General features: G+C 67.9%; 1 protein-coding gene across 7 annotated transcripts; it reads right to left on the bottom strand.

Annotated features, from left to right (window-relative positions):
* Nucleotides 1-783: 783 nt before the first annotated feature.
* PDLIM7 (PDZ and LIM domain 7) lies at nt 784-14,269 on the bottom strand. 7 transcript variants are annotated; one of them, XM_064520987.1, is made up of 13 exons: nt 14,173-14,269; nt 12,384-12,490; nt 8,451-8,602; nt 8,087-8,117; nt 7,113-7,285; nt 5,412-5,566; nt 5,002-5,038; nt 3,476-3,534; nt 3,082-3,316; nt 2,807-2,987; nt 2,506-2,626; nt 1,897-2,012; nt 784-1,721 (listed from the first exon to the last, which is right to left on the bottom strand). In XM_064520987.1, exons 2-13 carry the CDS (start codon nt 12,486-12,488, stop codon nt 1,635-1,637), a joined length of 1,452 nt encoding a protein of 483 aa, XP_064377057.1. In that variant the 5' UTR covers nt 12,489-12,490; nt 14,173-14,269; the 3' UTR covers nt 784-1,634. The 7 variants fall into 7 exon arrangements, with proteins under 7 accessions (XP_064377057.1, XP_064377059.1, XP_064377054.1 ...); XM_064520989.1 differs by lacking the exon at nt 7,113-7,285 and adding an exon at nt 6,222-6,238; XM_064520984.1 differs by lacking the exons at nt 12,384-12,490; nt 14,173-14,269 and adding an exon at nt 9,034-9,591.
* Between the last annotated feature and the right edge of the window lie 27 nt (nt 14,270-14,296).

Here is a 14,296-nt window from a genome sequence, read left to right as displayed (position 1 = left end):
GCCCGCATGTAGCATCCCACTGAGCCCACGCTGCCCCAGTTATTCCTGCTCTTCCCCCTCAGTCTCTGACAGGGTTTCCCAGTTCTCCAGGGGGCAACGCGGAGGCGCAGCCTTGCGCCTTGCCGTGGCCTCCGGCCGGCTCTCAGCGGTGCTGGGAAGGTGCTGGCTTCCCGCAGCCCACCCCAGCCCCGGCCGAACCTTCCAGCGGATTGGCGCAATGCAATTTTCCTTACAATTGCTCATCGCATTAAGAGCTGCAATTATTAATGACCGTTACAGCTGCCAGAGAGGAGCGGCAAGGCCGGCTCGGCCCCACACCCACCAGCCCCGGGGCCTGCTCCGAGCGGAGGTGCCAGACCTGCCTCTCACCCCTCCTCCAGGACAGCAGCTGTATTTAATGAGGAATGCTTGGCCGCTTTGCACCGAAGCGCGTCCAGAATCGGTGCGTTTGTCCCACTCGGGCCCAGGGACTTCCCGTTCCCCGCACCAGCCTCGGTGCCGGGGCGCGGCGGCAGCAGGGCAACTCCGGGGGGTTGGAGCTGCGCTCGGCTTCACGGGGTTGCTACCCATTAAAAACGGGGAGGGACGACCCAGCCGACACGGGGGTCCATCCAGCACAAGCTGGCTGGCATAGGAGAGGAGAAATGGGAGTTTCCCAAGAAAGCTTCAGGGAGCCGAGTGAGGCCCCAGGGCACAGCTCCAGCCGGGAAAGGGGCATGGGCCGCGCACGACCTTCCGGGCTGCACCTCCCGCAGCGACCCCACAGCCCCAGGCAGCCGCCGCTTGCAGAGACGTGTTTATTCAAGGCACTAAAAGCACCGTGGCTACATCAGACACAGCCCAACTGGAGAGTGTGGGTTTGGGAGAGGCGTTTACAGCTCGGGGACAGCAGTGGCACACGCTCTTTGGTAGGAAGCCATTGCCGAGCCTCGGGGGAGCCCGCAAGCTGGACATCAGCACGAGCCGCCAAGGCGGGCTTGGCACGCAGCCCTGCGCCCCGGGCCGCGGCTGGGCAGCCAGCTCCTCGGCCCAGCCTCGGCGGAGCAAGGGGCAGGAGGCAGCTGGGTGTGGGGATGGGCATGGACCCCCCTGACTGCGCAGCCCTGGGGGGCGGGCTGGGGGAGGAAGCCACCGCAGCAGTTTGCACCGTGGTTTGGCTGCGCGTTTGCCACAGGCAGGGCCCCCGCGGGGAGAGCAGTGGTTCTCCAGCCCCGCACAGAGTCTACTGCTTGAAGCGGGCGAGGTGGGGACAGCTTGGCACCACTGCTGGGGGGCTGCTCCTCACCCGCTCAGTGCTGAGCCGCCGAGGCAGCAGGGCCCCATCTGAGCAAGGGAGCAGCCCGGCTGCAGCCTGCCCCGACTCCGAGCAGCTCAGGGGCAGGAAACCAAGCAGCGCTCCCTTCCCGTGGCTCCTAGGGTCAGCCAGAGGTGCACAGAACAAGCGACCCAGCCAGAAGGGAGGGGCTCAGGGCACTGCGCTGCCTCCGGGCTGGAGCAGGGCCAGGAGACGCCAGGAAAGAGGTGGGAGCAAGGGGAAGGGGCGAGTTCCCAGCCTGGCTCCCTGGGGGCAGGGGAGGGGGCAGAGGAGCATGCAGGGCCAGGGGCATGCGTGGGCACAGCTGGACTCTCGCCCCTCACACATGGGAGAAAGCATGGCTCTTGCACAGCGGCTTGTCCTTCTTGGAGTAGAACGTCTTCCCTTCCAGGTTGGTCTGGCAGATCTGGGGAGGAGAGCACGCACGGTCAGGGGGCCGAACCAGCGGGGAAACCTCACCGCAGCAGAGTCCCAGGGCGGCAGCAGCCCCCACGGGGTGCACGAGTGTGGGAGGGAGCTGAGGCCCCTCACTAGCCCCCCGCCAGCGCCCAGGGAGGCAGGCAGGCAGGCATACGGCTCACCGCGCAGACGAAGCAAGTGTCGTGCCAGCTGAACCCCAATGCCTCCAGAAACCGGTCCCCGGCATCGATCTTGAAGTCACAGCCGCGGCACTTGGTGCCAAACATCTTCTCATAGTCTGTGAGGGGAGGCAGAGCCCAGGTCAGCAGTGTCCAGCACTGCAACCCCTCGTCCCAGGGCCACAGGGCTACAACACAGTCTGGCGCCCACACGCGCAGCCCGGGGACCCCTCGCTCCCAGCCCAGGGGGGGCCGAGGCCCCACGTGCCAGCTCCACGGGGTGACGCAGCTGGGGCAGGCCAGGACGCCCCCGTGCCGCACAGGGTGTCCCCGGCTGCCCCCGGCCACCTCCGGGCCAGGGGAAGGAGGCGAACCTCATCTCCCAGGGTGCAGTGCTCGCCTTTGATGTACATCCTCCATCGTCACCATGGCAACGCGGGAGCAGCGGCACCACCCGGCAGAGCACAGGCACCCAGGGCCGGCGGGAGGCCCCTGCCCTCCCCATGGCCGGGGACAGCCCCGTCGCGCAGTGCCGCTGCCCCCACCCTGGTGAAGCCCAGCGGCCACGGGGGCAGTGCGTGGGGGCCAGCGTGCGGGGGCCCCGGCTCCTACCTCTCTCGCAGTAGGGCTGTCCCTCCTCCATGTAGAAGGCACGGTTGCGGATGGGCGTTTTGCAGGCAGCGCAGGTGAAGCACTGCACATGCCAGGTCATCTTCAGCGCGTGCATGACCTCCTGGGGGGGAAATCGCTGTCAGCTGGGGCAGGACCCGCTGTGCCACGCAGGACCCCCCCACACACAAGGCCAAGGGAGCCTGGGGGCAGAGCTCCAGAAAGGTGCAAAGGGACAGAGCCAGGGACACATGACCAGGACACCAAGGGAGCACAGGGCAAGCAAGGGCTAAGCGATGCTCACCCCGGTGATCTTCTTCTTGCACTTGGCACAGCTGGGCGCGTAGCGCGAGTCATAGCACTTGGGGCAGAAGATGGAGCCCTTTTCCTCAAAGAAGCCGCCCTCATCCAGCACCTTCCTGCACTGGCAGCAGATGAACTCCTCCGGGTGGTAATAGTGTCCCAGGGCCACCAGGTAGCGTCCCCTGCAGCGGGACAGAGCCAAGTGAGCCACGCCACGGCCTGGCACCCCCAGGACGGTGCGGCCAGGGCCACCAGCCAGAAGAGGCCGTGTCTCACCTGATGACCTTGTTGCACTTGTAGCAGAGCGGTGTGCGACCGGGGCCCTCGGGCGCCTGCTGGGCCGCCTGCACGATGGAGCTGCGGTTCTGCATGGGGGTCGGTGTGGCCGGCTGGCTGTGCTTGCTCAGCACCGTGCTCGTCTTGTCCGGGGCGTAGCGCTCGGCGAAGGACGGGTCCACAGCCCAGGGTGGGCGGCTGGCAGGGCCGGGGGTGGCCGTGGGGGTCCTGGGGGCTGTGCACACACAGAGATCTCCATGATGCTGCTTTCAATCCCTTTGTGGCCCCCTCCCAGCACCCTCATCCCATAACAGGGCAAGAAGCATCCCCCAGCGCCAGCCCTTCCCTTATCTCCCCCCAGACCTGAAAGACCCAGAGGAAATTTTCTGCTTACCCAGTCCCGGCTCCGTCTTCATCACTGCTCCCGGGGATGAGTCCGGCACGGATACCTGGCTACAGAATAACTAGTTAATCCAGCCTGCCACGCTTGCCCCCGTGGCCCGGGCTGGCTGCCCCGGGGGCCTGCGCACATCAGCAGGCCCCCACCCCACCACAAGCCCCCGCGCCAGCCCGGCAGCTGGTTTGGTGGCAGGGGACCGAGCCGAGTGCCACCAGTGCCGCAGAGACGCAGCACCCCAGGGTCTCTGGCACCCAAAACAGCACCCTGGGGTGCTACAGCTGACCAGGCTGCTGCCGCCCGCTCAGACATGACAGGCGCCAGACGCCCCTGGCCTTGCCGGGGCTTAGAGGGGCTTTGCTTGCAGCTGGCATGGGCAGCCCAGGGCCCAGCGCCAGCACAGCCGGGGAAATTCAGGGCTCCGCATCCCGGCCAGCAAGGCAGGACCAGCTGGTCCGGGGAGGCCAGGCTGCGCCCCCCACGGCACGCTGCCAGCACCGGGCTCGTGAGCAGCCAGAGCGGCGGTGAGCCCCGACAGCTGGCGAGCAGTACCCAGCTCCAGCCAAGGTGCGGGCAGCGATGCCCACCCGAGGGAAGGGAGAGCCCGGAGGCTCCACACCCTAACAGCGCAGAGACGGAAAGGAGCTGGCTACAACAACAGGAGCATTTATTTGCCACAGCACAAACCAGACAGGCCCAGAGCCCCAGCACCATCGTGGCACCAAGGCCGAGGGCAGTGCGGGAAGGCCGAGGGCCAAAGAGGTGCCGGAAACGGGCTTTGCTCTCCCTGGCCCCTGCTCCCTTCCTTGCTTCCACGCGCGGCCCGAGCCCCATGGCGGCACCGGCAGCATTCGCTCCGGCTCTGCCTGGCTTCGCAGCCTCTCCGCAGCCCCAGCACCAGCCTCCCAGGGCAGCGGGGTCTCATGGCCAGGGTCCAACTACCGCCAGCCAGTTTCCAGCACCCAGAGCAGGGATTTTGCCAGCACCATCAGGCTCCCCCTGCCCCGCTTTGCCCAGGACGCCGCGGTGCAGCTCGGCCGCCCCAGCTCAGTGCCAGCAGTGCCCAGAGGGTCCTGGCCGGGACAGCCGGCACAGACGGGGATGGCCCACCATAGGGACGCCCCAGCTGGCAGCGAGACGGCCTGGGCAGGCCCGGCCCCTCACGACTTGACGTTCAGAGCAGTGGCCGAGCGCTGGTGGTGCCAGTCGCGAAGGCGAGCGTAGCGCGGGCTCTGCAGCTCAGTGAAGAACTTTGCTCTGGAGAGAAGGAAGGACAGAGAGGGAAAGGGAGGAAGGAGGAGGCAGGGAAAGAAGAGAAGTTACAGCGATGGGAAGAAAGAGGGTTGCTGGAGTCCCAACAAGCAGCTAGCACGAGGGCGAGCCAGCTGGGTGGGCTGAGCCCTGGGCACCCCGCACGGTGCGGCAGGGGTCCCAGCGCCCGCGCCTCGGCCCCTGCTGCCCAGGGAGCCAGGCCCCCACGGCCCAGTAGCTCATGCTGCTGCCCTGCTGCGCACACCCCTTACCTGGACTTGTTAACAAGCTCATCATCAGGATCTTCCACTGAGAGCAGCGGGAGAGAAAGGAGGAAAGAGAGTCAGTCTGCTGCACCCAAGGCCCTCAGCAGAGCAGGAAGAGAAGAAAAACCTGCCGTCTCCTCCCTCACCCCTCCTGCCCCAAATGCCCCGCGCCCCTGCCAGGCCACAGGATGAAGAACGGGCTCCCTCCGAGTGGCACCACCACGTGCCCACACGAGGCTGGCATTCCACGGACGGCCCAGGGCGGCTCCCTGCCAGCTGTCTGCTCCCCAGAAAGGACAAGACGGTGCCAAAACTAAGGCTGGGTGCCACCGTGCACCATGCAGCCCATGCTGGGCTCCAGCTGCCCGGGTGCCCTGCAGGAGCCAGCGAGCACCAGGGCCCCTGCAGGAACTTACTGCAGTCTGTGCCCGTGAGCCGGGCCAGGATGCGGAAGGTGCGGGACTGGGAGGTCCCGGTGCGGGGCCGCCAGTCCTCCGTGTCCTCTATCAGCCTCAATTTGCCGGGGTCACAGGGCAGGAGGCCCGGGGGGCTCAGCGGCCGCAGGGGGTGCCTGCGAGTGACAGAGGGCAGGGCGCTCAGCCAGCGTCGCGCACAGCGCCCGCGCCCTGTCCCTGCACGACAGCACGGGGAGACACTCCCAAAGGGAGCCGGGGGATCCCCGCGGCGGCAGCTCCCCGGGGGCTGCCCCAGGCGAACAACGGCGGCACAACAGCGAACGTTTGACAGACGGCACATCGCACCCCCCCCCCCCCATCTTATTTATCCTCCAAGGTAAGGCCAAGGTAAAAATCATACCCAGGGGAGCAGCGCGAGCACCCAGGAAACACCGGTGGTGCCAAGCCCGGAGGCCCCCTGCCTGCCCGGCCCTGGGCAGGGTGTACGGCACAGCCAGGCACCCCAAGTCGAGGCGAGCCAGGCGGAGGCGGCAGGGCCCCAGCTCGGGGAGGGAAGGGGACCAAGCGCGAGGATGCTCTGGGGCCCCAGCAGGCACAGGCAGCACTCGCACAGCTGGGCCCCAGCACTGCAGGCCAAGGACAGCTCATGGCCAGGAGCGACCGATGCGGCCAGTCGGGCGTGCTGCCAGCCTCGGAGACACAGAGCCCATGGGCTTAACCCTGCCCCTAGAGAGCAGGGCACTAGCAGGGCACTAACAGGGCAAGAGGCATGCAGGAAGACTAGAGAGAACAGGCAAAAGGCTTACTGACTTGTCAAGGCTCTGCACCTGCAGGAGAGAGAGAGGGAAAGAGAAAGGGAGGAGAGAAAGAAAGAAAAGGAAGGTGAAATTAGACCCACAGCACCCAAGATGTTTCCAGAGCTCACCTACACCTACTGCACCAGTCCCCTTGCCCCCGAGACCCATGCCCAGCTTGCCCAGGGCTGAGAGAACACTGGGCCACAGGGGCAGTCACCAACAGACCAGACCGTACCTCCCTCAGCCCCCCAAAACAGGCCTGGGTGTATGGGGCAGCCAAGGCCCCGGTCTGGCAAGGCCACATCCCTAGTTCACTTAGTTTCAGGGTGTCACAACCACCCTGGCCAGGACGGGCAGGGACCGGCAGCTTGCTGGACACGCAGCGGCCTTGTGGGCAGCGTGCAGAGACAGGAGCTTCTTCCCAGGGCTCCGGCCCAGCCTGCGGCCAGCGGGGCACAGACAGCGCTGCACTGGGTTTGAGGGCTCCCCCTTTCCCAGCCCATTCCCGCAGCCTCAGGGCTACAAGAGCGTCCACAAAACGCAGCTGGAGCTCCCCCCCAGCTCTTGCTGCAGGGCTGTCACAGACGCCAGCGAGTGCCCTGCGTGAATGCAGACGCTGCCAGGCTGTGCCCTGCCGGGCTCCCCAGCGCCTGCGGGAGGAGGACACGTCCCCCAGCGAGGAACAGACACGTGCGTGTGCGTGAGTCCCCACGCATGACAGTCCTGTCATGCAGTCACAGCACCAGCCATCAGGGTACCCGAGCAGGCGGCACAGGTGCCATTGCCCGCTCCCACCTACGGTGCCTGGCATGCGGGGCGCAGCGGGGCCAGGCAGCGGGCAAGGCAGGGCTGCCCCAGGCTGCCCCCAACCCATCCTTGGGGAGCAGGACAGACAGCAACGTACCCGTTGTGCTGGGGGGTGCAGGCGGGCGCCAGGGGCGCGTACGTCACGGGTTTCGTCACCAGCCCGGGCCGCGGGTTCGGAGGTGAGCTGGCCCCAAAGGGCCGAGCTGTTTTGTTGAGGGCGGTGCTGGGAGCGAAGTTATATTTCGGGGGCTCAGAGCAGGGGAGTGAGTCCTGAGCGAGACAAAACACACGGACACGGGCTCACACGTCAAGCAGCATGCAAGGGGCAGCCCCGGGTCAGGCAGTGCGGCAGGCAGCCAGGTGAGAAAGCCAGACCTGCCCTCGCCTGCAGGTCCCTGCACGGACACACATCCAGGCACACAAACACAGACAGCACACGTGCCTCGGGCACCAGGCTCCGCCAGGCAAGGTCCCTTCTCCGCCGGGCGTTCAGGCCACAGCCATCAGGCCCTGCAGCACAGCTGCTAACCTGGCCCAAGGGTCACCAAGAGATTAGTAAGTGCCCCGTGGAGGGCCCCGCATGCACACACGCTGCTCACGCACATCCCACAGGAAGCAGGCAGGAGAAGGCATGCAGGTGGCCTCTGCCAGGAGCCACCAGCCCTGTCCCTGCCCCCCTGTGCAGCAGCGGCAGGGAGCGAGCTCTGTGCCAGGGCACTCCCTGGCGCTAGGAAATGTGGGGCCCAAAGGCAGTGCCGCGGCTGCCTGGCCTCCTGCCCTGCCACGGGCCTCTCTGCAACCCGTCTGCGCCCAGGACCAGGGCAGGCCCAGAGAGATGGCAGCTGGGTCTGGGGCACTGCCAGGCTGGTCCTGCCCCTCGGTTTCCCTGCAGTCCCGGGGTCACAGCTGCTCTTGCAGAGGGGATTTTTCCAGCTCTCTGAACAAGCCCTGCTCCCCCAGAAGCCCGCAGGCCCCAGGAGCAAAGTCTATTCCCTCTATCTCAGCTCAGACGTTTCCCCTCCCCCAGCGCAGGACCAAGCTGCTGCCGGCAGCACCAGGAGCAACACGTACCTTCTGCTGCTTCCCCAGGGCATTCGGGACCCTGCAAGAGAGGAGACAGCGAGGCAGGTGCTGGAACAGGCCCAGCATCCACCAGTGCCCGGCCGACGACACCAGAGAGACAGGGCACTGGGGGAGATACAGCCGGCTGGCACTGCCTTGCGGCTCAGAAGCGATGGGCTTGAGCCAGGATCCTTGCAGCCAGGCTAGGCCTGCATCCAGCCGAGTGGGGAAGCCCAAGCCCAGGGCCAGAGCCTGCTTCACACTGCCTCAGGGCTGCAGGGCTCTGGGTGAGGAGCAGCAGCGCCAAGAAACAGCGCTGGGCCGAGGGCCCCGGCCCTGCTCGCGCCCCCCCGGGGCCACCCCCAAACCCTACCTGCTCAGGGTGAGGCAGAGCCTGTCCCCGCAGGCGCGGATCCTGTTCTGGGCCTCGATGTGCGTCATGGGGCTGGTGAGCTCCCCGTCGATGCTCAGCACCCAGTCGCCCACTCCCACGCCAGCCTGGGCCGCCTTCCCGCCCGGAGTCAGCTGCAAAACAGAGGTGTCAGGGAGAGGCAACTGGGACGCGGGAGCAGGGGACGCTCTCGCCCCCCACAAGAGCAGGGGTCTGCCACCAGCCCAGCCCCCTTCACGCAAGGCCCAGCCAGGCACCGTACCCCATGGCACGGGTGGGAAACACCAACCCGGTCCCTTGCCGTCCCCCCGCGTTCCCCCCCACCGATGCCTCGGTGCCACAGTAATGCAGGGCTGGAGCAGTGCTGGGCCTCACCCAGCGGTGGGGACAGACCCCCAGGTCACCCCACATTTCCCCTTTTGTTAGCCCAGAGCAGCCTCTCCCTCTTGCAACAGGAGAGGCCTGAGCACTGCCCAGCCCCTGGACCCAGGACGGCCGGGGATCGCCCCAGCACTCCCGGCCCCCTGGCCCTCACCCCACAGATGGCCCTCAGGAAGGCCCAGACCTTCCCGGGCAATGGCAGAGGGCAGGGCGCGGAGCCGCGCCGGCTCGACAGGAGGCCCTGGCCACCGCGCAGAGCCGTCCCCGGGGTCCCCGGGGCAGGAAGCGAGGCGGGTGAGTCAGGGCTCGCGGCGCGGCCCACGTCTGGCCCTGTCAGAGCTGCGAACCACAGGCATTTCCCAGGCCTGCGCGGCAGGAGGGAGAGGGGGCAGAGGCAGCGCTCCCCCGCCGGTCCCGCAGACCCCCGCTCCTCTCCTGGTCTCCTTCTGGCGTCAGCAGGCGCAGACGTTACCTCATCCCGCCGCAGAGCAGCACCAGCCACCCCAGGGCAGGGAGACACCCGCCCCCACCCACACCGCTTCCTCCAGCCCTCTCCCAGCTCCAGGCAGCCGCTGGCGCTGGGGGGGGGAGCGGCCGCCTTGCCGGCGGCAGCTTGGGCAGGTCTGGCACTAGCTGGGCCCTGCTGAAGGAAGGGGCAGCCGGGAGCAGGGCCGCGGGCTTCCCTTGCCCAGCCCGCGAGCAGTCTCACCCGCGCCAGCCCGCTCATGCCCAGCCGCCTCGCTGGGAAGCCGGCCTGCCCTCTCCTCTTGCCCAGGTGTCCGGCGCCGGAGGCGAGCAGGCCCGGGGCACGAGCACGCTGCCGTGCATGGCTCCCAGGCACTGACAGACAGATAGACAGATGCAGGCAGACTGCAGCCATTCCTGCTCCTCCAGCACAGAAGAACTCAAGGCGCTTGGACCAGGCCCAAGTATTTCCTCAAGTCCTGTTCAACATGAACATAAAAGGAGCGAGCCAGATTCCCAGCGCTGTCAGAGGGCTGGAAAATCCCTGCCACTGAGCATCAGGCGCTGCTCGCCCACGCGCAGAGCCCAGCCCGCCCCAGTCGCAGCACATCCCTTCCCCAGGTACGAAGCGTGAGCCCTGGCCCTCCATGCAAGGCCAAGTCCCACTCCCGGGTTGGATAAAACCCAGCTTGGCTCCAACTGCATCTCACTGCTGTCCCCTCTGGTGCCCCATGGCTGCCCGGCACTCACACCCATGCCGGGCAGGATGGTGCCCTCTGGCCCCCAGCAGCGAGGCCGGCTCCTGGCCACCCCAGGGCCCGGCAAGCTCCGGCTTGCTGCCCTGGAGGCTGGGGAAGGAGCCGAGCCGCGTGGGCTTGGAGGCAGGAGCTGGAGCAGTGAGAGGTTTTCACACGGCTGCTCGGGAAGGGGAGAGCTCGGCAGGCTGCGTCACACAGCCACACCCAGCCCGCCCCGGCACCACCGCGCTCCCATCGCCTCCAGCACCGGCACACCAGGAAGCCCCTTCTGCAGGTGCTGGCTCGGCCGGGAGCTGCTGGCCTCCCGCGGCGCTGGCCCGAATTCCCTGCCCGGCCCCGCTAACCCAGGCTTCCTTCCTCCCCTCTCCACCCAGCCTGGCTTTTGTTCTTGGAGCCAGCACCACCGTGCCCAGCAGAGCGCCCACCGCCGCCGCCGCACCCTGCTCCCCAACTGCTAACTCTGACCCCAGCCCGACACCAGCAGCGCAGGGCCGTGGCCTGCCGGCACGTCCGCTCCTCAGGGAGCACCTCGCAGCCAGGGCCCTGGCAGAGCCCCGGGAAGCGTCTGCGCAGGGGACAGGGGCAGCCCTGCCCCAGGCTCTGCCACCGCTCGTAGGGCACCCAGCTGAAGCTGCCTGGCCAACAGGCCTCCCGGTCCACCCCACGCTGCTGTGGCGGCGTACACGGCCCCGAGCCGGAGCGCGGACCGGCGCCGCTCGTCCTCCGCATCCCTTGCCCCACGGAGCAGGGCACCACTGCAGCCCTGGGGCTCGGCCCAGGAAGCCTCCTTCTAGCCGGCTGTGGTGGCCTCAGGCCTGGCAGGACAGTCTGCACCATCAGCATCACCCTGTCAGGGCAGAGCCCTTGCTCGGAGCAAGCAGTGGCAGAATATGCCAGGCAGTAACGTCAGGAGAAACACCTTGGGGGTGCAAAGCAGCACACAGAGGTCACCCCTTCCCCCCAGACCGGGACCCAGCACCCCACGACACAGCCCAGCCATGCCAGAGAGCCCCTGCCGCCGAGCCCAGCTGGCTACGCCCCCCAGGAACGCTCTCGCTGATCCCCGCAGCGCGGCTGCCTGGCCCTGGGCTCGGCTTTCTCAGGAGCCGCTTCCACCCCGGAGCAGGCAGCACGCCTCCGCCCCAGGCCCCGCACGCTGCCCTGCCCTGCGCAGGAAGGCAGCGTTTCCCCAGCCCTGACAGCAGCGCCGGCCTGCGCGCACATCAGGCCGCCGCTGTGCAAGGCCCCTGCCCCGGGCCTGCAGAGGCTCCTCCATCTGATCAGACCCTTTGTTAGGCGCTGGCTCACGGCCAAGAGAAACATTTTTTTGAGAATAAGCTCGCTGGAGCCGTCTCAGTGCGGAGCCCTCAGCTCAGCAAAGATCGGCAGGCCCCGGGGGAATGGCACCCCCAGGGTCCGCACTCCTCGCCGGGGCGCTGCAGTGACCCGCACCCTCAGGGGTGCCTGGCCCGTGCGAGGGAGCAGGCCCTCGCGCAGCGCTCAGCACCCGCGAGCGAAGCCTTCGCTGGAGAAGCGGCCTCCCGCGCCAGCTGCCGGAGCGGCACAGGCGACGCAGACACATTCCAAGGCTTATAAGGCAATCGCACGGCCGGAGCCGCCTGCTAGCACCCGTGCGGGGACCCGTCTGCCCAGCCAGAGGGACACGCAAGCGCCCAGGGACCGAGCCTGGTCTGGGCAAGCATCGCACTGGGAGCGGCTTGCACGAAGAGTCTCAGCCATGAGAAGCCGGCAGCACATGTTCGGCACTGGAGAAACGGGCCGGTGCCGCGGCCAGGGGCTTCCCCCCTCCCTGCCCGCTCCCAGGCCAGCAGGAGCCCAGACTCGGGCCGGAGCTGGAAGCCGAGCAGCGGGAGGGAGGGCGTAAGGGCCAACCCCACTGCACAAGCCCAGACCCTAGGGTGCCGAGCCCAGCGCCACAGCCCGGATCGGGAGGCAAGCCGCCCGTCTTGGAGGCTGGAAGAGTGGCTCCCCTCCCCCAGCTGCCGGATGGGCTCCGGAAGAGGCCTCCCCTACCTCCCCCAGCATCCAGGGTGACTCTGCAGAGGCTTTGCAGCGCTGTGCGTTTGTGCCGCACTTCTTGCCCGGAACACCCCTGCGCTGATAAGGCAGCGGGCTGGTTCAGTACAGGCTAAGCGGAGCGAGATCATGGCAGGACTCAGCACTCCAAGGGTCCTGGCTCATCCACGTCCCCACACAGCCGCCACCTCAGTCACCTGGGCCCAGCAGCCCCAGCCTCCCCCCAGCAGAGGCAGGAAAAGGTTGGGCATCACAGAGGCTCAGCTTCTCTTACCCTGGAGATGGAGAGCGGCATGCTGAAGTCCTTCCCCCCCTGCAGTCTGAACCCCCAGGGCGCAGGCCCGTCCAGAATCACCTTGTAGGACTCCACGTCGCCCATCTCTGCAAGGGAAGAAGGTGCAATCCCGGTGTTAGGGTGCACGGGAACAATGCAGGGAGAGCAGTCGAGCAGGGGCCCAGTGCCTGGTGGGATGAGGCAGGAGGAGATCGGTCACCCTTCCAGGACCAGCTCCATCCTGACCGTCCCACACGGCAGTTAGAGACGCACCCCAAATCCCTCAGCCTCTCCTACGACTGAGGGGCCCAGGCTACCACTGGCCAGCACTGAGGAGCCGGATGCAGCCTGACTGCCACACTCAGCACTCATCTGCTCTCCCTGCCCCAAACCCGGGGTGCGCTCTCCCACACGGCAGCACCTGGGAAGCTCATGCTGCTGAAAGCCAAAACTGTTTCAGACCCTGGAGAAGCGACAGCAGGTATGGAAGGATGGAAGCCAGAAGCGTTTTCACTGGGTGAATTAGCAACAGCAGCACAGTAGCTGCGCGGTGCCAACCAAGCAGACTGGCAGCGCAGCCGGGCTCGTGCTCCAGCAGCTGGCTGAGCAGATGCCGCCTGGGAGCGAGCCCATCTCCGGGCACTCGGAGGAGCTGGGGCTTTAGCAAGGAGGGAATCCCCGCGCTTCCCAGCGTGCCAGCGGGGATGGCGCTGACAGCTGTCAGCGGGCCAAGGCACGGGCACGCAGGCCAGCCCCAGCCTCCCAGCCCCTCCTCGCCCCAGAGGAGCCCTCCAGCACCTTGGGAGGTCCCTCGAGCCCCCGCTCCTGCCCCGCAAGGAAGGGGCAAGCCTCGCGCCCCGAGGGCCAGGCCCGCAGGCTGCTGGGTGGGAGGCACAGGGGCCGGGGGCCAGCGTGCCCCCGCTCCCCCCAGGCCCGCAAGGGCTATATAAGGCTTGTAAGCTGACACCAGCATGCTCCCCGCTCCGGCTGGGCGAAGGCTGCATGTCAGACATTCCCCAGCACGGAGCAGCGCACAAATTGGGGCAAGGCGCCGCATCCTTTGGGGCTGGGACCAGGGCAGCCAGCAGTGCCCCACATGCCCCAGCCTGGGGGGGCGGGGGGGGGAGCGGGGGAAACAGCTCGGGGTCTCCGGCAGCTGGGGGGTCAGAGGAACACTTTGGAGGGATGGGATGGGGTGGGGTGGGGTGGGGCGGGCCCCCTCTGTGAGGGGCTACGGCCCAGGTGGGGCTCACAGCCACGTCCCGTGGGGCTGGCACAGGGCACCTAGGGGGTTCTGGGGCACCTGCTCCTGATGGGCAGCTGGGCTGCGCCTCCAACTCTGCCCCACACGGCCCCCCCCAGCTCCACAGCCCTGCCCCACAAGGGCCCCCACCCCATATTCCCCAGCCCTTCCCTACACAGTCTCCCCCTGCTCCCCAGCCCTGCCCCACACGGGCCCCTTACCCGGACTGGTTCGGCCTCCCTGACCTCGACCCAGGTCGTCCCCCCCTGCTCCACGCAGCCCCCTACTCAGGCGGGACCGGCCCCCTTTCCCGTAGCTCGCCCCCCCATCCCGACCCAGGCTGGCCCCGGGCCCCCAGCCCTGCCCCACACAGGCCCTGCCTGACCGCTCCGACTGCCTCCCCCACGCCCGGCTCCGCCTCACGCAGGCCCCTTCCCGGCCCCATACTGGCCCCTACATCAGGCCGGGCCCCTACCCTGCCCCACATCGCCCCCATCCCGGGCCCCACCGCTCATCCCCCGCCCCGCAGCCCCGGCCCCCGCTCACCTGCGGCCGGGCCGGGCCGCCCCAGCAGAACGGAGCGGGGCCGAGCAGGCGAACGTGGGGCTCGAACTCAGGGCACCGCCCCCGCCCGCCCCGGCCCGCCTTTAAGTAGAGCAGAGGGGGGGGC

The sequence above is a fragment of the Dromaius novaehollandiae genome, chromosome 15, assembly GCF_036370855.1.
Source record: "Dromaius novaehollandiae isolate bDroNov1 chromosome 15, bDroNov1.hap1, whole genome shotgun sequence".
Classification (NCBI taxonomy): Eukaryota; Metazoa; Chordata; class Aves; order Casuariiformes; family Dromaiidae; genus Dromaius; species Dromaius novaehollandiae.
Note: the sequence above shows the minus strand (reverse complement) of the source record. Positions and strands in the feature narration are given on the sequence as shown.

What these genes read in the sequence shown, in the direction of transcription:
- PDLIM7 (XM_064520984.1), bottom strand. Translation starts at nt 9,576, where the DNA reads ATGAGCGGGCTGGCGCGGGTGAGACTGCTCGCGGGCTGGGCAAGGGAA. An exon ending in TGCACCCCCCAGCACAACGG is followed by an intron (nt 5,567 to 7,112) that starts GTACGTTGCTGT and finishes TGTCACTCGCAG; the next exon opens with GCACCCCCTGCGGCCGCTGA. An exon ending in GCTCACGGGCACAGACTGCA is followed by an intron (nt 5,039 to 5,411) that starts GTAAGTTCCTGC and finishes CGCTGCTCTCAG; the next exon opens with TGGAAGATCCTGATGATGAG.